Raw genomic sequence first — 22,795 nt, forward strand, 5'->3', positions numbered from 1 at the left:
CTTGTGTTAGCTTTCTGTTAGCATCTCTTATGTCAGTTTTGTCCCATGTCTTAAATCAGCTGTAAAATATACTAAACAAACATTATCTATTATCCAATTTGTTTTTCATCTCTTGGTTACCTTGTTATGCTTCCTAATCAATGAAAATATTGGTATTAATATTTTTGGTGTAGGTGTCTGAGCCTTTTTCCTGTCAGTATAATTACTAGATTTCAATTATTTTTTAAATGGTAAAATGATCCTCAGGAGACGGGTAGTGGGAGAAGTTGATATGAAACATATTTTATTGATTATTAACTACGTATGTGTAAGGTTTTGGTTAGTTTTTATAGAATTTCCATGCTAATTACAATTACAAAGTCAATTCTCTGAACTTAATTACAATTCAATTATGATTACAGCAACATATTTTTATTTTATATGTCATAATAATTGTAATTAATGATCAATTACATGATTACAATTACAATTGACCCCATCTCTGGCGCTAACTATATGCATATTCATGAGTGGGCGTGTCTGTAGACGAAGACGTCATGCCTCGATCTTGCGAGTTAGATCAGTGATCACCAAAGCGATTTTCTTTTTGCTATCCACACACTTGTTTTTGTTTTCAGCCAAAAAACTATACATTACAGTAAAACATATAGGATATTTAAGCTGCTATTGTGATTGTGAGTCCGTCTCAGCGCTTCAGGGTCTGTGTTTATCGCGGCAGCGGAGTCATTCGGCTGCTTCAAACACTCACCGGAGTGTTAAGCTGCTAAGTCACTTTCTTCTCCTTCTCATCTTACTTAACTACAGAAATAGTGCATTCAAGGTAATAATCATTTGTTTTGTGATACGAGGTGATATAACGGATACTAAAAATGGAACTGCTCCAGGTGCAACGCCGTTGCTGCCAGCTGCTCTTCTGGGAGGGGGTTAAATGCATGTAGACCTAAGCTGAAACCCCAATTGTGCTAAAAAAACAAACTGATTTAAAATTTGTGTTAAGCTCACAAGCAGGATTCTAGGTTTTTTCTTTTCTTTGAAACTTTAAAACACCAATTTAAAAAAACAAAAACAAAAAAACCAAGGATGGATGATTTGGTGTAGTTTGTAAAGCTTTCAAACCCAACCTGTGCTAAAATGAACGCTAACACTCATAATGAGGTGATTGCCATTCACACGTTGGGACTTTAAATCATCTTTTTGGTCCCCACAATGCAACCCACATGATTATAAAATAGTTGCTGTCAAGTCAAACATTTGTGTTTGTGCAAAGGAGGAGATGCCTTTATCTTTTTTTGGCTGTGGTCAGCACTATGAATAGAAACCACATTTCTCGCTGCATCCAGTTCTTTCTGGTCACTGGTTTGTCCCCAGGCCAGTTCCTCTAAAACACCCATCAACAAAAATACACTGCAAAGGGACGTAATAATAACACTGTGACATGCACAAAAATACACCGCTCAGACTGCTTGGGTTAAAGGCATTTCAAGTTGTTTTATTGACTTTTTTTGTACAAAGAGTTTCACAAAAATATTAAGAAAACTATCGCAGACACCCACTGACGCCATAAAGCATAAGATAACACATCATGAGCAGAACAGTGCCACAGAGAGGAGAGTTAAGGTTGGAAAAACGATAGTAAACACCCTCTAAACTCTCTCAAAGATCACTTTTTCACAGTCTGCCACCAGAATGTACAGTCGCTCCCCGTTTGCACTCACAGCTTTGAGCTCCTTTTATAGTAGAAGAAGAAAACATCTGATTTATTAACAGAGTGAAATCACAGAGGAGGAACTTTATGAAGTCACTGAGGCAGCTGCACTCAAATGTCATCACTTTAAAGCGCATTTCTGATTATGTTTTTTTTTTTTTATATATATTTTTGTGCAGAAAATCCATCATAAATAAATTTAAATCTAAATTATTTCGATGCCCTGTTTTTTTGTACAAATTCTATCTGTTAAATTTACTCTTTTCTCGACCTGCGGTAAAGAAACTTATTAAAAAAAAATATACACAATTAATTACAAAAATAAGCAAAATTCACAAAGTAGTGGATTTTTTTAATTTAGGGGGAAGGTGGCTTTTTATTTTTGTAAACAAAAAAATGTTTAGCCTTTTTCTTTTTCCTTTTTTTTGCGATATAGGTTTATAGTGGAATTTCATTCCTGGAAACATTCAATATGAAGTAAAAGTGACAGAATAAACTCCCGTCGTTCCTCTGGGGATAAATGGGAGAACAACTGTGGTGAAAAAGCACATGGTATCACATTCACCTCAGTCCCTCTGTTATTATTTTACACCTTCCATAAACGAGCTGATGGGTACGACAACAGCTGTAGTGAGGGAGGGAAAGATGGTAAAATGTAGTGTCTGTGTGTGCGGTGGTGGTTTCCAAGGCAACGTGCCTAACATTGTGCGTTCGTCGTCAGCTATGGAGTGCGACCCACCGGGTGTCCATCTTTTCTCAGCCCGTTTTGACGAGCATCTGTGAGGACAGACCAGGTTCAGCACCGTAAAGTTCCAGCTGAGCCCATATTAGAGCCTCCTAGAAGGGTTTTTTAGAGTTGCCACGTTGACTAAAGTCTCTGCCTTTTAAGTCACAGTTTCTGACGTGGCCCTCTCAACCTCTTGGCTCCTGTCATCTGCTTCGGTGCATTTCTCCTCGTCGTCTTCGTCCTCTGGGTGAGCCTCGTCCATGGCCGTCTCTGGGTTTTTCTCCAACTTGCCCTCAGTCTCCTTCAGCACGCTGCACAGCTCCATCTCGTGGATCTCCACGTCAAAGGGAGCAGCCGCAGGAATGGAGGTCGGAGACTTGCAGCCCATGCAGCCCTGGAAACCACAGAAGGAAGGATTTTTTTCATTCAAATGGCTTTATTGTAACATTTGGAGCTTTTTTTGTCACTCTTGTCACACCTGAAGATAATTAGTGATTCCAGCAAGATTCTTTTTTGAATAATTTATTCATACATTCACCTACAGATTAGTTAATGTGGTAAAATAATACAGTATGTTAAGGTTTCATTTATTCAGACAACAGTTCCTCAGGAAATCCACTTTGATTTTCTGACATGTTTCGGCGGACAACTGCCAGTCTTCGTCAGAGGCGTCTGTGGATCGCTTTGATGTTTCCTTTGAAGTTTCAAAGGAAACATCAAAGCGATCAGCATGTCAGGAAATCAAAGCAGATTTCCTGAGGAACGGTTGTCTGAATAAATGAAACCTTAACACAGGGATGTCAAACTCCTTTTAGGCCCAGTTGGATCTAAAGTGGGCCACAGGTTTTAGATGGGGAAAAAATATATTTTAGATCATTGTGCCCTAGTTTTCAATATCCGTTAAATTCACTTGATTTTGTTACCAATTTTTGAGGAATTTTGTGGAATTGTTTGTGAGAAATTGCAAGGTTTGTGGAAAAAAGGAAAGTTATTTCCACAATTTGCAGTTAAAAATGACTGCATTCACGATATATAAACAAAGGAAAAATGCAAGCCTCTAAAAATGTTGCAGAGTTTCATTAAATTGGTTAATTTGAGATATCTACAACTGCATTTTTTGGTAATTTACACAATAGTTCATGTTTTCTTTGTCATTTTTACTTCTGTGGGCTGAATTGGACACTTTAAAGGGCCGGGTTTGGCCCCCGTGCCTTGAGCTTGACACGTATGCCTTGACATATTAAAGATAGTCATGCTGTTTTTGTCCCTATTTTCCCACTTCCTGACCAAACACGCCAAATGCCAGATTATTTTATACTTTACAATATTATTCTAGAAGATTATCCTGTGGTCTGAGGTGTGTTGAGAGTGAATTTGTCCCAATAATCGCCTCTGAGACAAAAAATCATCTGATATGCAGGCAAAGTCGACGACTCCCAACTCATGACCCTGTGATTTGTTATGTGGAACAGAATGTAGCAAATAAAGAGGCGAGCTGACTGAGAAACACGTAACGCTGTGTTCCAGGCAACTCGAAACTTGGCATTTCCCAATTGACAACTCCAATCTAATATTAGATGTTTTTTTTTTTTTTTACCAATGACTTTAGGTGGCGTTTCAAGTCGAAGGTTCGAAAATCCCGAGTTCTGATTTGATTAAACGCAGCGTTAGGTCTGGGATGTTGCGACTAAGTCGTTATGTGTGTGGCGTGCAATCAAATCTGTTCTACACCTGATTTACCTTCACGTGTGAGGTCTGTAACAGATAACACACGTCTTCACACACAGAAAATGTGAGGTGTGTGTGCCCCACTTTAGATGATCTGCATTACTCACCGTTATGTTGATGGCACGTGGCAGGCGCCCCGTGCGGGTCCAAGGATGCACCTGGCTCAGCTCCTTCTTTTGCCCCTCGGTGAAGCGTGGCTGGTGTTTCTGCATGCCCCTCAGGGCCTCGCGGTCCTCGCGCAGCACAGTTTCCAGGTCCCTATTTATGAACACAAGGCTGGGGGGTCAGTTGCTGCCAATTGAGTCCCACAATCAATTACAGAATATCAAAGATGATCTTTATTTTGTATCGTTATAGGATGTATGGAATACTGTTTAGGTTTTGTCGTCTAACGTCAACCTTAGGATCACGAGACACTGGGAGGGGGTCGCCGGATGCCTTTAAGAAACTAAGAATATTTTTTTGAACAGATTGAGCCCATTTTTGCTTGTTTTTACTCTTTTTCTGCAACTACACCAAACTTGCCATATTGTAACCTATTTTAATAACTTTTTCTTGCCATATTTTTGCTCCTTTTCATGCATTTTTGCCACTTCTCCATCAAATTTCAATGCCTTTTCTGCACATTTTTTCAACTTTCAAGACGTTCGGCATATATAAACCCTTTCCACCACTCTCCCCACCTAATGTCGCACGTGTTGACATATTATTGTCACTTTTAACCTCTTTTCATCACATTTCATGCTTATTTTTGACAATTTAACCACATTCACGATTTGTCATGGCCATTCTTTGCCAGTTTAAACTAATTGTTGCTACTTTTAAGCCAATATTGAAACTTTGTTTTTGCCCACTCTAATTTGCAACTTTTAATCAATTTCTGTGGTTTATCAAATTCCATTTCAACACCTTTTCCACCATTTTTGGTCACTTTTAACCCATTTTATTTATGATTAAAACAAGGATTCACATCTTTAAGATGACTATATACTAGGGCATAAATAATAAACTTCCTGTATATCAGTGGATATTATTCAGATAAATAAATGAATGTGGTTATCACAGATTCATAGAATCATGGACCATCATTTTGCTGACTTAATGGATGGGTCCCAAAAAGCTCTCCCCTTTATTCCCCCTTATAGAGGGCCCTATTTTCTCCACATGACTGTTCTTCAGTGTTCATGTCTGTGTTCCCTGCTCCAGCAGATCTTTAGTTACCTGACAGGCAGCTGGTAGGTCATCATGATCTTGTCGTCTGTGTTTGCCATCAGGAGCCAGATGGGGTCCTGCAGGACACACTTGATGAACTGCTCCTCGCCCCCGTCCCCACCACCACTGCTGCTGCCCCCTGTCGGCTGCTTGCGTGAGTGGTCATTCTCCGATGAATCGATGCTGCCAAAGTATTTGCTGGTGTGGCTGCCCTGGCTGCTGCCTGAACAGAAACAGGAGAGATCGAGAAATTAGTAGTTGTGTCGACGTGGTTATTGTTGAGTTCATGTTTGATGTGTGTCTGATCGGGACACGGAGGGATGATTTTCCTACGAGAGGCAGGGTTGGGGTCAATTATAATTGTGTAATGGTAATTAATTACAATTATGATGTAATTATAATTGTAATTGGGCAAAAATTTGTTGCCATTATAGTAAATTAACTGTAATTGGCATGAAAATTCTATGAAAAAATGTAATTTACAATTTCATTAAATGCAAAACTGGGGAACCATGTTACAGTTCTATGGCTTACACATATGTAGGTAACAGTTTTAAAAATGTTTCATATGAAGTTCACCTGTCATTCTCTTGAGGATCATTTTACCATTTCTTTACAAATTGAAGTCAAAAAAGACACAAAAAAGGCTTCGACATCCACACCAGAAATATTAAAACCAATATTTGAATGGATAAGGAAGCCGAACAAGGTAACCAATAGATGAGAAACAGATTAGATGATGGATTATATTGTGTATTTTACAGCTGATTTAAAGACATGGGTCAAATCAACTTTTTATCATAAGAGATGTTAACACGAGGAAGGTTGAGTTTTACGGGGTTACTTATGAAAGGCTCAGTAATTGTGATTAATTGAACTTCAGTAATTCAGAACGTAATTGACTTTCAGGATAAAATAATAATTGTAATCATACTTCAGTTGTGGGTACTTACTGGTGCCGCTGGTCCCAGATAGGCTACAGCCATTGGAGCCGGAGCCTGAGCCAGAGGATCTGGTTCCAGAGGAGCCAGAACCAGAGGCAGCAGAGCTGGTGCCTGAGCGAGCGTCCTCCTGCAGCAGCAGGTCCAGCAGGTCGCTGGACGTGGACATGGCATCCTGGTTGGACTCGTTGTTTTCACCCTAAGGAGGAGAATATACAGCAGAATGTAAATTAAGGCTCTTTTCAATTAGTTTGACTTAATTTCTAGTGCGTCCGCGGCCTTACGTTCTCGTTCTCCTTAGAGGCGTCATCAGCGCTTCTCTGATTGGCTGAAGTCTGTCCTGTCACATCAGGCGTGGCTTGCGCTGTGGCGACCTCTAGCCGGTTACTCGGCGTTTCCTCCAGCTGCAGCAGGTTGAGGGGGGAGGAGCTGCGTGAATGGAAGAAAGGAGACTCCGCCCCCTCCCGCTCTGCAGGTAACTGATTGCAGGACTGCGGTGTGCTACTGCGAGACGCCCCTAGGGTGGCGGGGATGGGAACGGCGTTGGAAATGACTGGTGTGACATTGGCTGATGGGATGCCAGGGTAGCTGAAGTTGGGATTGTAGAAGCTTCCAGGGGTGGGCCCTGGCTGGGAGAGGGGCGCCCCCATCTGGGGGAACATGTAGTTGGGTAGCACCAGAGCCATCATAGGAGGAACCATGGGGGGAACCATGGGGGGCACCATGGGGGGCACCATGGGAGTCTGCGGCGGTGGTAGACGGGGGTTAGGGAGTGGCGGGGGTAGTGGGTTAGAGTGGAAGCATACCAGGTGCAAAGGGAGCAGAGGGAATGCTGGCCTGGGAGCCGACAGAGGGCCAGGAGGAAGAGTTGGTGGGGGGCCCGAGAGGCACGTTGAGGGGGAGTGGAAGTGGAGCCGTGCTGGTTCTGAGGTCCTGACAACTCCTGTTCAGACCCAGAGGGCTGTGTTGATCGGACAACTCCTGGTGTCGGAGTCGTTTACCGCCGCGCCTGTGACCGCTGCTACTCCCCACGGACGGGTAGTCACGGGAACATCGGACTCCTACAGAACAAAAACAGACAAAGCATGTGTGTTAGTTAAGAACCAATCTTTCAGTCGAATCCTGTTCATAGAGTAAAATTCATTATTGATGAAGCTAGATCTGCAGCCAGTTTGATGGATGCGTATCTTCCAATTATTATTAATATATTAAGGTTTCATTTATTCAGACAATTGTCCCTTAGGAAATCAACTTTGATCTCCTGACGTTTTGACTGTCAACTGCCAGTCTTCGTCAGAGGCGTCTGCTGATTGCTTTGATGTTTCCTTTGAAGTTTCCTTGACTTCCGCCAAGTAATTCCAGCAAGGTTCTTTTTGAATAAAGACTGACAGTTGGCAGTCAAAGCATGTTGTGAGATCAAAGTAAATTTCCTGAAAAAAGTTTGTCTGAAAAAATGAAACGTTAACATATTTCCAAAAAAGAAGACAAAATGAACTTGCTGGAATTATAATGTGGTATACTGTGACTGTTTTCATCACGTGTTAAACTCAAGACCCGGGGGCCAAATCTGGCCCTTTGGAGCATCAAATTCAGCCCACAAGAGAAAGTAAAAATGACAGAAAACATGAACCATTGTGTAAAAGAAACTCAACAATATTTGCAGGAGCTCACAGTTTTCCTGGGGATTGTATCGAATGATTGCGGTCATTTTTAATGTTAAACTGTTGAAAAAAAAACAGTCACTAATCAAGGAAATTTCAAGTGACGATCCTGTTGGGACTGATATGTCATTTATTGCTTGGATATTGTCAGTTTATTTCCCACATAAAATCTGTGGCCCGCTTCAGATCAAACTGCTCCGTGTTTGGCCCCTGAACTAAAATGAGTTTGACACCCCTGGTTTAAATGATGGATACACTGTGTAACTGAGTCATATTTAGATGAATACGGTGTGGTGGTGTGAGCACCTTTACCTCGGGACAGTGGGTTGGCGGTGGGTGTGTTGCAGCGAACAGTCGACGACGTCGTCTGATCGAACACCCGCAGCTTACTGAGGTCCTTGAAGCGGTCGAGGAAGGCCTGCTCCTCCTGCTGGGTGTGTGCGGACAGAACTTCTTTGGTCAGACCAAATTGGCCCCCGCTTCTACGGCTCTCCCTCTCCGTCTGATTGGCTGATTGATGGACGGGAGGCAGAGGCGGAATGACATTTGGGGGAGTGGTTAAACTGCTCAGGGAGAGAGTTTGGGTGGTCATAGTAGGAGGAGGGGATGTAGAGGAGGAGGGGGAGGGGCCAGTGTAGGAGTGGGAGGAGCCTCTTCCATGATGATATCTGGGAGAGGGAAAGAGGAGGGAAATATGTGACTTCGACACAAACATAACGCTACACACACAGTCTTTGGACAATGAGGGACATAGAAACACACAGACAAGTTAAAAACTCTTCCTTCTTACCAACATGCGACTCATTTTCCCCACCAACAGATGAAAGACCCACCATTGGTGGGGAACTTGTCTTCCTCTTCCTTTCTTCTTTTGGACAGCTTAACAGCTAAATATTGCTAGCATTACTAACATCACAGGCAGCCCATTTCAGTTACTCGTTCTAGTTGCTGTTAGAACTTTTTAGAACTTTTCCAAACCTTAGAAAAGCCTCCCCTGACCCAAAAACATTAATAGAAAATTCAAGTCTCTAAATTACCAAAAAAGAGTGAGTGAGAGCGTGAGAAGGTGAGTGAATGTTGAAGAAAAATAGAGGAACCCTGGTTAATTCTGATTTGATCTTTTTTGTCAACTTTATCATTGACTTTTGGCAGAGATGGAATTGTCTAACCACTTTGTTTATTGGTTTGTTTTGGCAAAATTTAGGGCATAGCGTACTAAAGTCAGACACTCAACACTTATCAGTAGAAAGCTTAAAGAGTAACGAGACCTTGAGGTTTCGGCTGATGTGCGTCTAGACCAGTGGTTCTCAATCTTTTCAGCCCACGACACCCCAAAAATAAAGGTGCCAGAGACCAGAAAAGGTAGTGAAAAGGGATTTTAAAAACATGTAAAAAGTTGTACATTAGAGTGTTCAAAAAACAGACAGAAAAAGTGGTAAAAAGGGTTCAAAGTATCAATATTGGCTTAAAAGTGGCAGAAATTAAATGTAATTTATGAAGTAGGAACAATTACTTTAAACTGGCAATTCATGGGCATAACAAATTGTGAATATGGTTATTTTTGACAAATATAAGCATGAAATATGGTGAAAAGAAATAAAAGTGACAATGAGTCAACATGTGCAACATTAGGTGGGAAAAGTGGTGGAAAGGGTTTAAAAGTGCCAAAAATGTCAAAAAGGAATTGAAATTTGTGATGAAAGTGATGAAAATAGGTTAAAATGTGGCAAGTGTAGTTGCAGAAAAATATGCAAAAATGGGCTCAATGTTTAGAAAATATTCTTAGTTTCTTGAAGGCATCTGGAGACCCCTTCCCACTGTCCTGAACCCGAGGTTGAGAAGCCCTGGTCTAGACGAGAAATTTAAAAATTGTCTTCATTATGGCCGTTGATTAAGACACGCCAAATCTATACTATAACATCTTCAAAGAACAATCTATGCTATGCTAACTAGCTACTCAATACTCACTATACCTCTCTATTACAAACTAAATTGTAATAGCCAGGTTTCAACCCATACAGGGCATTCACTTACATTTTTACAACAAAATATGCTAAAGAATTTGACTAAAATATCAAAAGTTGGACAAGAAACAATCAACAACACTACTTTAGAAAAAAGTGGTGTTGGGCTTTAGTTACTCTTTGAAGCTTTCTTGTGTTTCACATACAAGCAGTAATGGCAAAGAATTGAAAAATATGTCATGACGCCAAAATATAACAGCTGATCAGCTGCTATTTACAAGCTCCTTGATCACTCATTTTATTCTTTGTCCAATAATTATTGGACAAAAAACAATATTAAATCGAGTATTGTACCGAAAACAGTGTCACAAATACAGAGTGTGGCACCCTAACCCCTAACCCACCTGACTCGGGAGGCTTCTTGTCTCCAACGTGGACGATTGTGCTGCTGAAGCTACACTGAGACGTGACCGAGGCAACACTCTCGGCCTTCGTCGCCATGGTCAGAGGAGGCAGGGGAGCCGGTTCACCTACGAGGTTAACTGAAGAATCGAGATCGACGTTATAGTTGTAAATTTTACGAAAATGCTGCTGAAGATTAGAATTAACGTAATAGTAAATTTTATTAAAAAAACAAAAACTTTAGGCTGTTTGTGAAGAGTAACATCCTCTTATCTATTAAAAATCCAATCTCTAAGACAAAGTTAAAGTACCTTTATTGCTGCCGCTGGCTTCCTGTTTGTCTTCGTCAGACGTGGAGGAAGCAGTGCAGGAGCCACATTTCCGTTTCACCGTATTGGGAATGTTGCAGCTCTCCAGGTACCTAAGAAATGAGTCAGTGGGTTAAATTGGGAACTTAACTGAAATTTGAAGCCAAAAGAAATTCAAAGTAGACATTAGACCTCCTGTGCCTACCTTATGATGCTGTCCAGACAGTTGATCTGCTGGTAGGAGTAACCAGTAGACGGTTCCTTTTGCACCAGCGGAGCAGGCAGCAGAGCCTTGGGTGGTTTGGTCAAGTCAGCGATTAGACCCTGGATGGGGTCGCTGTTCACGGCTCGTATGCTGGTTATGCCTGATGAAGATGAAAGAGAACCAGACCAGGGAGTGAGATTTCAAAGAATTTCTCCTGATGTATCCAGACCAAATGTTGTCAACTTTACCTGCGTTGGTGGTTTTTCTGGCTGGAGGGCGATTGCGAGACTCAATGAAAACCTGCTGCCCATTGGTCTTTACCATGTGGACGTCTTTACAGATCTGCTGGAATGTCATCTGGAAAAAACAACAGTAGTCAGCAACAAGTGAAATATATCATCTATGGCTGCGTTCGAAATCGCATATTAACGTGCTATGCATTTTATGATGATGCATTGCGAATACAACGTAAAATGTTTCTGAGACCGGCTTCAAGCTAAAAATCAAACATCCCCTTTTCAAAACAAAAGCATCTCTTCATGTCTTCCATTGGTTTTTTAACACTTTTGTGAATAGGACTCTTGTTTTGAAGCTAACCAGAAGTTTCATAAGTAGCACAATGGCAGGTCTCCGAAAATCTCCAAGATGTCGGCATGAAAAGTGTGTCTGCGAGTTTCATGGATAAAATAAGCACATGTTGATATTCTACTTGGTCACTTTCTTGCTTAAAATGTTTTCAGAACTTTCAAAGGTGACGTTTTTAATGGATATTTATATTGAAATACCAGCACTAGCTAAACATAGCGAGAGAACCATGAACTGGCTCAGACTCACAGGTTTATGCAGTGCCACTGCGGCTTTGTCCATTGCGGGGCCGTTGCTGTCACTGGACGACGTGGCGGAGGCACTGAGGCGCTGCTGGTGGGAGTGGCGGGACCCCCGAGACCCGCTGGAGCCCAGTGAGCTGTAGCCCTGGGAGCTGCCACTGTGCACTGGCTGCACCAGGAGCCGGTGGATCTTCTCGCTCAGCTGAACGACATCCTGCGTGGTGGTCAGATTCTTGTCGTCCTGCGACGTAGTGAACACGTCCTCGTTCAGGGGGCTCCTGAAAACGAGAGAGGTTTGAAACATTTGTACGTTTCACGCAAGAACAAATGGATCCTTTTTCTGCTTCTTTGATGACTCCTCTACTTACGTTCTGACTTTGTGCCGCCCCACGATGAACGCCACTTTTCGGCTCCACGGGTTGACGAAGGAAGACCAGCTGGTGTCGATGGTCAGGTATTCGCCGCTGCGGGCGCACATTCGCAGGGGCAAGTATTCGAAAGGCTGCCCAGCAAACTGAAAGACTGAAGACACAGAAACAGTTTAACACAGAGAGTAGAGACACTTAATAAGTGTGGATGGAGTATCGATCGGTGGATGGACTCACTCTTCTCATGTATGGCCACCATGATGGGCCGGTCCTCAGGGTGGATGTTGAGCAGGATGGGAGTTCCCACCAAGTCCTGAGGCAGGTAGCCCAACAGTGGCACCGCCCTGCAATAGCACAACAAATACACACTTTTAGGAAAGAAAAGTGCACTTTGTAAAATATAGGGTTGGCCATCATTTGAATTGGAACAATTCAGATTTCAATTCCTCATTTCGATTACGAACGATTCCCGATTTCGATTTTTTTAAGAGGACCGCTGATTTATGCAGCAACGCAAACACTTCCGGTGTATTCTTCTTCATTGTAATCGGCAGCTTCTTTTTCCGGTATTGAAAGTAGAAATCAAAATTTTAACAATTCTGAGAAAATCGGAACGTTAGTCCCGGACCGATCAATGCTTGATGCCCAACCCTAGTAAAATACCAGTCAAAAAACATCTGATCTTCAAACAGTTTACAACTGATTAATTTAGTTGAATTAAATGTGCTTTTTTTATTATTCCTTGGGAACATTTCTGTGTTGTATTTAACCACTGTGTCCCTTCTTGGAGTGGTTAAGATTCAAAACAGTGCAACAATTCAGTCTGTAGATAAGCAGTTCACAGCCGAGACCACACGCTACTAAGACGCCAAAGCATGTGAAAACAGTCCCAAACACTCACCTCTCATCCACTTCCTGGAAGAGGCAGCTGGGAGTGTGTCTGGTGGTGAAGATCCTTTTGTCTGGAGGAATACGAGGAGCTGAAAACACATGATAAAACCATAAGTGCCAAAGATCTATTGAAAGTGGGAAAAAATGTGCACAAAAAGGCATTGAAATTTGAGAAGTGGCAGAAATGGGGGTAATGAAGCAAAAAACGCATTAAAAGGAGCAAAAATATGGCAAGAAAAAGTGATAAAAATAGTTTAAAATATGACAAGTTTGGTGTAGTGGCAGAAGAAATGGGCTTATAATGTTTAAAAAATATTCCTAGTTTCTTGAAGGCATCTGGAAACCCCCTCCCAGTGTTTCGCAACCCCAAGGTTGAGAACCCCTGCCCTAAACAACACATCCAGCCGTCACAAACAGGGAACAACTTACAAACTGCTGTGAACATGAACCGTGCTCGTTGTAGTTGCATGGTGAAATCTAAATGATCAAACAGATTATGAGTTATTAATATATTCTTCCTTAGTACCTCGTATCCAGAGTGGACCCTCTCTGCGATGAGCAGGCAGCATAGCTGTGGCTCTGCAGCGTCCGAGTCCTTCAGGGTGAGAGCTGGTAGGGTGTGAGGCGGAGAGGGGGTGGTAGCGAATGGCGCCGGTGTGTGTTCGATCCGCGCTGAGCCTACAGAACATGGACTTTTCCTGGGTGCATTTGACTGGAGGAGAGACTGATCCGATGCAGGAAGCCCAGGACGGCAGGCGACAGGGAGCAGTGCTGCTGTAGAAAGTGCTGACGTCTTGTGGGGCCAAAAGCTCTGAGACATGGCCCTTGGACCACTCGGGCTTACAGCGCAGCAGCGACGAACCCTGGGGGCGAGACGTACACCACCTTCCCTGACAGGAATGACACGGTCCATGGAGAATGTGTCCTGAAATCAAAAAGGACAGAAATGATTTAAAACCACAAGTTCCTTTTGTAAATGCTCAATCAGCATTTTTTCAGTTCCTCCTTTGACCATAGGCAGAGTTTTAGATTCTTGCCTGGGGGGGGGAAGAAAACATTTAATTAAATATATAGACCATCTCGAGATTCGCGCCAACCACAATGTGCGTATACATATACATAATGCAAAAATGATTAGTACATCATTGATAATGTTGACTACAAAAGTTTGCGTAGACGAATCGTTAATGTTCATGATAAAATCAAGCCACTGGTCGCTTTCTGCTGCAGTACCATACATGAACTGCTGGGAGCAGTGTAGCTTCACCATTTACATTGTGAAGAAGAATTGCACAACAAAAGAAGAACCAACCTAAAGCCTCAAAAGCTTGGGACCACTTCACTGAAAACTTATACTACACACCTGAGGTAGAACTAACATCTGTGACATGAAACTAGCAGTAAGATGTTAGAATTACTGTATATTATTATTTATTTAAATTACATTAAGAATGTGGTTTTTTCAAATTAATTTGGGAAAAGTGTAATGAAAACCTTTGACCCCCCCAAAGCATTTAATGCCGACTCACAGTGTTTTTCAGGGTGTACTCTGAGGTAATGTTATCCAGCTCCTCGATTGTGAATGCGGACAGGTCCAGACTGCAGCCATGGCACTCCTCCACATTCCACTGGGTGATAGTACTCCTTGTTAGCTGCAATAAGGAGAATTAGGATCAGTTTGGTGATATTTAAATAATTATCTGATCAGGAGAATGTTGGATCAGGGGTGCTCACCTCGGACTTGTCTCACACACTTGCAGTGCGTACTTGAGTGCGTTCAGAGTTCTGGAGTGACCCTTGGACTTGCGTTCCGCGGGCAGGCGAAGCTTTAGCTCCTTGATAGCCTTCATCAGCTCCTTCTGCGTCTGCACCCGAGCTGATTGGTCGCTGCTGCACCCGGAGGTGGAGGGCGGGTCGTGCTCGGAGCTGGTGGACAGGAGGCTGTAGGCCAGAGAGCCGCTGGGTGGCGACGGGCTGTGAGAGTTCGTGCTGAAAAAGGAGGAAATAAACACAGTTAGTGGCCATTTTCATTACCAGAAGGTGTATTGGATTATTTTATTTCAGGGGTTCCAATTTGATATTGTTATCGAATATTTGCCCAAAATCATCAGATAAGAAAGGAAAAAGTGTCGGATTACATCGGCCTGCATTTCAAATCTCCGCTGTAATATATTATTAGATTTTTTATCTTTTTTTCCCAGGGCTCTTTATTTAAAAAATTAATATTTTTTTTTTACATTTAAGGTTAAAATGTATGTAAGTATTAATAAACATAGGTCAGCATAGCTACTGTTGTTCTCTGAGTAATAAGCCTTTTCTAACATTCCACACTACAAGATAAGTCATAAAAGTATGTGTGATCCGTGGTGATATCGTATTGGATCAATATTGGTATCGGTCAATACTCAAGGCAGCGAAATCGATATTGTGTCAGGAAATAAAATTAGGCTTGTCACGATACTTTTTCACTTCTATCACTCAAAAGATTGGAAAAACCTTCTGTAGCAGAGTTTTAAAGAACATCTAAAGCAGTGTTTTTCAAAGTTGGGGTCAGGACCTTGTGTCGAGTCGCCTGAAATGTCTAGTAATTATCTAAAAAATTATTTACTAAACAACTGTATTCCATACTTTCACTTTGCCAAATATAAATCTAGTTCAAATGGTGCAACTTGTCACTAATCCTGTCTACTCTGTGTTTGTAACAAACTATAACAAACAAGAAAAAAATGTCTTTGGCATCGCCAGAATTTCTTGATATCAAAATGGGGCTTAGATCCAAAAAAGGTTAGAAATCACTGCTCTAAAGCTTATAAATGTATCAGCTCGTATCAAAGCGAGATTGACAAAGTAACAAAAAAGGTCATAGGGAGGGATTAGGAGGAAATCATGCTGAAACAAACTGAACAACAGTCCAATTCCTAACTTTACTAAAATGAATATCTATAAAGCTTTAAAAGCCAATATCTTCAACTCTTCAGAAAGCAAAAAACAACAGTCTGAAAACAAATAAAAATCAGTGAAATGTAGACCTGAGGGATTTTCTATCATTATCTAGAGTTTGCACAACAAGCCTTGATCTAAGCAAGTATGAGCATGAATGTGTGATTTCAGTTCCAGGCGTGCACTCTGTGCGTCTCCTACCTCTTGTTGCTCTCGGTGGTCTCCAGCATCATTCCAGAATCCTTCCCATTGGACGAGCTGTGGCTGTGGGAGCTGCGTGTGGACTGGTGTCCACGAGACCTGTTCTTCCTCTCCATCCCGCCCTCGCTCTCCCTCTCCCCGGAATCGTTTCCACTTGAGAGTCCGTCCATGTAGTCTAGGTTTGAACCCCTCTGATCTCCACTGGACCCAGACCCCTCCCCGGATGAGGAGCCACCATCTCCTCCTCCGGCTTGGTTTTCCAGCTCCTGTGCTGAACCGTTTGCTCCTGACGGACTGCTGCCGCCCTGCAGGGAGTCCGTCTCCGGGGACTTGGCCCGTGGCCCCTTGTTGTCCTCATCCCCTCCCATGTGCCCCCTACTGCTGCTGCTGCTGGGCGTTGATTTAGGGTTGTCATAACTCATAATAGTTTAGGATGAGGCTGACACAGCTTGATTCAAACTTCTATTTAAGTCGGACTGCTATGTATCAACAGGTGAATCATATTTCTGGCTGCCAGGTAAAAAAATCTAAAGCAAGAATGTAATTGTTTCTGCAGCAAAGTGAGCAAAAAAAAGATTTAGGGTGCAAAACCCCGACAGAGAAGTTCCAAGGTGTCGCAAAAAAGTCCCGCAAATCACACACAAAAAACAAGAGCGTTCTTGCTTTCTGCGTTCAAGGAAAAAGTGTCACTCGCGAAAACTGCAGAAATGTGATGAATTTGCGGTTATACAACAACCTTGGCATGAGTCCCTCCAACAGATGGGATGAGAGATGGAGTCGGAGAGTGAGAAAAACAGCTCTGGGGTGAGCGCAGAAAAATATTCTTTCCAATGCCGTATCGGCTCTTCTCTCCTAAGATGTGTTGCACGAGGTGCGAAAGGCCACCTGGAAGAAGAGAGGTATGAAATTAGGATTCTACAACAAACACTCACCACCAGTATCTCTCAAGGACTGCAGCTTGTGTGGCCATGAAATATTTCTGTTCAGATGGAAGGAAACACTCTTTACCTTCTCCTGCCCAGACACAGAATGACTATAATCTGCTTCTATTTGCAAGGAGAAAGTACGTCTGTGTGTATCTGATAATAGACCAGGTAGAAGTGACAAATTACATGGATGAACATAGGTCAGCCGTCACAGCTCATGCCCCTTTTAACCCAAATGACGATCAAAACAAAGCGCTTGCCGGCAGGAGGGAACGAATCCCAACATCAATGGGTTGGGATAAATCAAGGTTTCTACTCTCTGCATTTATTTACAGACGCCTCCTACGCAAGTGAAAGTCTATACCTATTTATTCCCTGTGCCAACAGTGACTTCCACTAATCCTATAAGACCTACCGACGCAACTAGAAGACAACACATGTATTACCCAGTCGTCAATCCTCTCAAATGTGTGCGCTTCTCTGGCCCAGAGCCCTCGTTACCTGCCTAGGACAGGTGTGCGCGCGAACAGGGCTCAGTGTAGAGTTTGTACGAGACGGGTTTAAAGATGTTCTCCAGTCCTGACGCAAGAGCTAGATATGGACCAACAGGTAAATGGAGTTTAGCAGTCTATGTAAAGTGTTATCATCGGTTTAAGGTGGAGCTTGACAGTGGAACGTGGGAACACACATTTTCTAAGCTTTGTTGAATTAACCAGTTTATATGAAATGTAGAATCTAGAGCTCGACCGATATGGGATTTTTGGGGCCTAAAGAGCCGATATATGAAATAAGAACATTGACATACACGGGATACAATATACTGTACATGTACACAAATAGTAATTTGTTAAGGTTTCATTTATTCAGACAACTGTTTTACAGAAAATGTACTTTTATCTCCTGACATGTTTCAACTGCTTGTCTTCTTCAGGGGCGTCTGCTGATCCCTTTGATGTTTCCTTGACTTCCGCATACTAATTCCAGCAAGTTCTTCTCGTGTTCTTTTTGGAATAATATGTAAGGAAACAAGAAGAACCTTGACGCGCCCTAATGGCGTGTTTCCTTAAGAACGTTATGGTTATGGTGCACATAAGTAATCTTTATTTATAGAGCGCTTTTCACAGGTAAAAACCACAAAGTGCTTTACAGAAATTTGTAGGGTATTATTTTCAGGCAGATTTATCGGCACATGAATGTGTCATGAATGTTGAAGTTAGCTTCTTCCTCTTCCAGGAGGCTCCATTGTGCTGCTCAATTTGAAATAATTTCATTGTCTAATTAACCTATACTTACGCTGAATTATTGCACAATACTCTGTGACTTTCTAAAAGATCATCGGTGGGTATTTTAGTTGGACAGATCCTCTGATTGTTATGCATTAAATGGTAATAATTAAGCATGATGTTTGGTCAGATGGACAAGGCACATGTCAAACTGTGTGAGAGGGCTGGACTGGTTGGGTGCAGGCACAGTTATCATGTTGTGGGAATATGTAAGCAGGATGTGAGTAGGCGTTGGGACTGGCTGGCATGCATGTATGCTGCCCCAGAAGAAGACAGAAACACAGGAATTTGGTGGCAGGTGGTGAAACAGTGAATACCTATACACACCATGCCTGTAACTGATAATAACTAGTGATGAAAACATTTTCCGCCGAAAACCAAAGACGCACTTTTGGGCTATTTTTGGCCGAAAATGTAATAAATGCAATTGTACTAATAATTGGCATAATAATTTATTTCGGTGTTTTTGGTTTTAACACACACAGACACAACTAGATGATGTTAACTCAGTTTGTCCGACCTGAGTCAATGACGGTGCGTTACTAATAATGCCAAGCACTCCACTGCCCACTCTATCAAATGATATACAGGAAATGCCCAATGTAATACCAACAGCTGATTATGCAAGGTGTTTATGATGGTGAAGGCGAGAATATGTAACATTGTTCTGGTAGGGGCTGCTTTCTGCTACAGCCAATGTGTCACCGTCTGAAATATGGACTCGCTGCCATGTGTGAAATCATATGTCCACTTTGTTGTTTTGACCTCAATGCAAACAATTCCCAACAATTGTCGAAACCTTATTGCTTAAAAATGACAGTGTCAATACTAAAGGTGTCATTGATTATGTTTATTTAACTGAAATGTCTTAGTAATAACTGGAAATAATGAAAAACATTTGTTAAAATAACAATTAAGTCTGGGTAAAAAAAAAAAAAAATCAATTAATTGATTAAAATGTATTTTACCATGTGTAATGTAGTGCTGGGGGCTCTTTTCTTAACGCAAACATTAATATTTTTAATACTGTACAAGTTAGTTTCCACTATTTACAGCATTAGTTCCCTGAGAATCTGATTTAATGTAAGTGTTGTTGAATAATATATATTTCAAGAATTAAAAAAAAAATAGATTTTCAAATAGAAAAAGGCACCCTTAACTCACAAATACTTCCAAAATGCTGTACAATGGTGTGTTGTTTAGGTTTATGTTGAGTCATTCTGCAGCGATAACTTATTAACAACATGATCTACTGTTTGGCCTTGTAAGGTGCAACAACTACATGCTATAATAATAATAATTAGAAAACATAACCCTACACAAGGCACACCATGTGTCAGAGACACAGTCACCTCCATTAAACTAAAGTAACCAGAAATGATCCAAGTATGGCACTCAAGTCTGTACAAAGGTCACGTACACACACACACCCCTTAGTGTTCTCATTACATCAAACCTAAACGGGTGGGCGTCTGTTATCTCTCATACAGAGGTGACACATACACGCACAACTGCTACATCCAGCTTACACACGTGTCCGAGCCTCTTTTCCCTCAGCCTCTCTCAGGCTGCTGATTGGCTAACCTACTGCACCAATGGCAGCACTTGCAGACTAAGCTCCACCCACAGGCTGCATGCACTCACACATGGCTGGATTAAAAAAAAGGGAGGGGGGGGATAGTGATGGTCAGAAAGACCAAAATGTGGTCCGTGTCCCCCAGTCAGGCTACAGATAAGACTTGTAAATAAAAAAAGTTTCACATTTAATCACACGTGTCATCTGCGCTGTTCTTTTTAATGAACTTTATAAGTTAACTTCACACAATGTACTCACAAGTCACGACTCAAGTGTTTGTTTAACCTACAAACCTAAAGTAGGGACAACTTTTACTGAAAAATGAACACACCTTAAATAAATATTCATTATTCTATTCTAGTTGTTTATATTTCTTCTCTTATTTTTTTTAATTATGACATGATAATAAACCTTTAACTATGATGACACTGCCAATTGTTACGCATGATTTCAATATTAATATTTATTTTTTTTCTCTCTCTTATTTTTTGGGGTTTTAATACAAACATTTGCAATTTTACAAATGGCCACCAGAGTACTGGGAATTTCTAGTGAGTAACTAAAAGTAATGTTTCCTTTGTTTTCTGTGCTGTTGTTACAACATTGGGATGTATTTAACCTGTAATGTAACTTAATATGATTTTTCAACCACTTGTGCAGCAAATGGAATTAAAAACAGTCAACACGCATGTTCAAGGGTGTAAAATGATTGAATATGCAAACGAGACACAAATGTGACTTCCCATGAGTCTTTGGTGAGTTGCTATTCAAAGTAGGGGTGTACCGATATCGGTCTGATATCAGCCTGAAAACAAATATCGGATTCAAATTTCTGATTTTTTTCAATTCATTTTTCATTTATTTTATTCAATTGTAAAATAAATGTGTAGATATTATGTTGAAGGTTAAAATTCATGTAATCAGTTAATAATACATGGGTCAGTTTTTCTCATACCTACTGTTGTTGACTATTGTTCTCTGTTTGAGTAACATCACTTGATCAAGTCTTTTCTAACATTCCACACTACAAAATATGTTGTTTTATTAAAAAAAAGGGGGAAAAGTAATAAAAGTAAGTATGATTCATGCTGATATCGGATCAATATCGGTATTGGCCGATACTCAAGGCTGCAATATCTGTATCATATCGGAAATGAAAAAGTTGTATCCTCTATTATTAAGTCTTTACCTAAATCAGTTTTGTTGAATTTGAAACATAAAATGGCTTTGGGTATTTTGGGTGGCCATAAAAAGTACATAATCTGAAGCTATTGCATTAAGTAAACGCTTTGTGGTGAAAGTTAGCAAAAATAGGAGTTTTTGTCTTTTTTTGGGTATAGATTTACTAGTTTTGCATAGATATTTGTAATGTCCTCTGTGCTCAAATTAATTTTTGTACATCCCAATAGCACAGGTGTATGAAAAATACATTCTACAAACAATAGCTAAAGAATAATTTGCTTTAATGAGTGTAGAGTTTGATCGGTTGCTACTAAGTGGCGAATGCTAAATCCCGGAGCAGAGCGCTATGTTAAATAATGACCACTTTTTTTGTTTTTGCAGTTGAGCGTGGAGTGAAATTCCACTGAAAGGATGCAAGAGAACAGCATGTCCAGAATAAAGAGTTGTGAGGTGTGTCAGTGTTAGCGCTCAGAGAAGGAACATCGCAATCCTTTAGCATCACATGACATCGTGGACAATTTCATGCTCCCAACTTTGTGCATAGATTTTTCCAGGAAAACTCCTTTCATCTTAAAGCAACAACTTGATAAAAGATTACGCATTGTTTGGTGTCCAGAAAATTATTGAATCGCAGAAATTATATTCTCAAAGAATGATTCAAGAAATGTAGAAAATCATGTGCAATAATTTCCCATAAGTCATATTTATGGTCTCAGTCAATTTAAGGTTAAAAATTAACCAATTGTAAACAATGTTTTATTGATGGTTTATTTATAAAGGTGTAAAAGGAGTGACTGAAGTTGTTTATACTGCTACAGATTAGTCTCAGTTTACAAGCTGTTAAGCGATTAAAAACCCTACACTCACAACTTGAATCTATTCCCAAATGTTAATCTAATCTAGCATGACAATAAAAATTAGAAGCCTTTTATTTATTTTTTAATTATTAAAAATCTGGATGCATGATTTTGATTTTTGAATGCAGAAACAACATGATTATTTACAGGATGAAGGTATAAAATTAAAAAAACGAGATTACATTAATCATACATATTATGGTGGGGGAAGGACATGGTGCAATAACCACAAGTGACAACACAAACAAACCTAAATGTACATGTAGTAATTAGTAATAACATTTTATGTCATTAATTACACAGCCATTTTTTTTTTCAACCAAAGGTTTAACTGTATGCATACAGTGGATAATAATAGTATAATAACAGTATTATATCAAATAAATGTGTTTGGTTCTAGGCGTTTTATTGTGGCTCTAAGCTAAGCTGCAGCACTCGAAGGTAACGGTGAATACACCCACAACACAACAAAAACCGCAACACGGCTTACCTTTAAATGTGCATTAAAGCAGAAACCTTTACTTAATCGATGCACGATGAGGTCCAAAAACAAAAATCCGAAAGAGAAAAAGGCTGTAGAAAGTCCTGCGAACAGCGAATGTACGACGTGCTGCTCAGGATTGTGATCGCTAGACAGTTCTCGTTCGCCCTACACGCAGGCACACACGTGAACCTACGTTGTCTGGCAAGTGATGTCGAATACTGCGTTCTGATTGGACAAAGCGCTGAGAAAGGTCCGCCTCTCATTTGATTAGGCTCGTCGTGATTGGTCGCGAGGGGCGTGGTCGGGATACACGGGGCTCTCGCTCACGTTGCACAGTGTATGGCCCTGTGTTCATTTCCAAACATACTGAGGCATAGGGGGCGTGGCCAGTGAGGGAACATCGTACT

The 22,795-nt window shown here is 41.0% G+C and overlaps 1 protein-coding gene across 1 annotated transcript; it reads right to left on the reverse strand.

The window, feature by feature from the left end:
* Positions 1-1,468: 1,468 nt before the first annotated feature.
* per1b (period circadian clock 1b) lies at positions 1,469-22,592 on the reverse strand. Its single transcript, XM_028473851.1, is given in 27 exon segments — positions 1,469-2,826; positions 4,268-4,418; positions 5,382-5,595; positions 6,326-6,512; positions 6,598-7,104; positions 7,106-7,374; positions 8,287-8,590; positions 8,593-8,642; positions 10,343-10,480; positions 10,652-10,761; positions 10,854-11,013; positions 11,102-11,210; positions 11,688-11,958; positions 12,049-12,202; positions 12,286-12,392; positions 12,950-13,030; positions 13,467-13,549; positions 13,552-13,572; positions 13,575-13,808; positions 13,810-13,848; positions 13,850-13,864; positions 14,469-14,570; positions 14,572-14,591; positions 14,674-14,695; positions 14,697-14,928; positions 16,081-16,965; positions 22,395-22,592. Coding segments are annotated over 26 exon segments (4,239 nt in total). The 5' UTR covers positions 16,503-16,965; positions 22,395-22,592; the 3' UTR covers positions 1,469-2,589.
* Between the last annotated feature and the right edge of the window lie 203 nt (positions 22,593-22,795).

This window comes from Gouania willdenowi, chromosome 18 (assembly GCF_900634775.1).
Source record: "Gouania willdenowi chromosome 18, fGouWil2.1, whole genome shotgun sequence".
Classification (NCBI taxonomy): Eukaryota; Metazoa; Chordata; class Actinopteri; order Blenniiformes; family Gobiesocidae; genus Gouania; species Gouania willdenowi.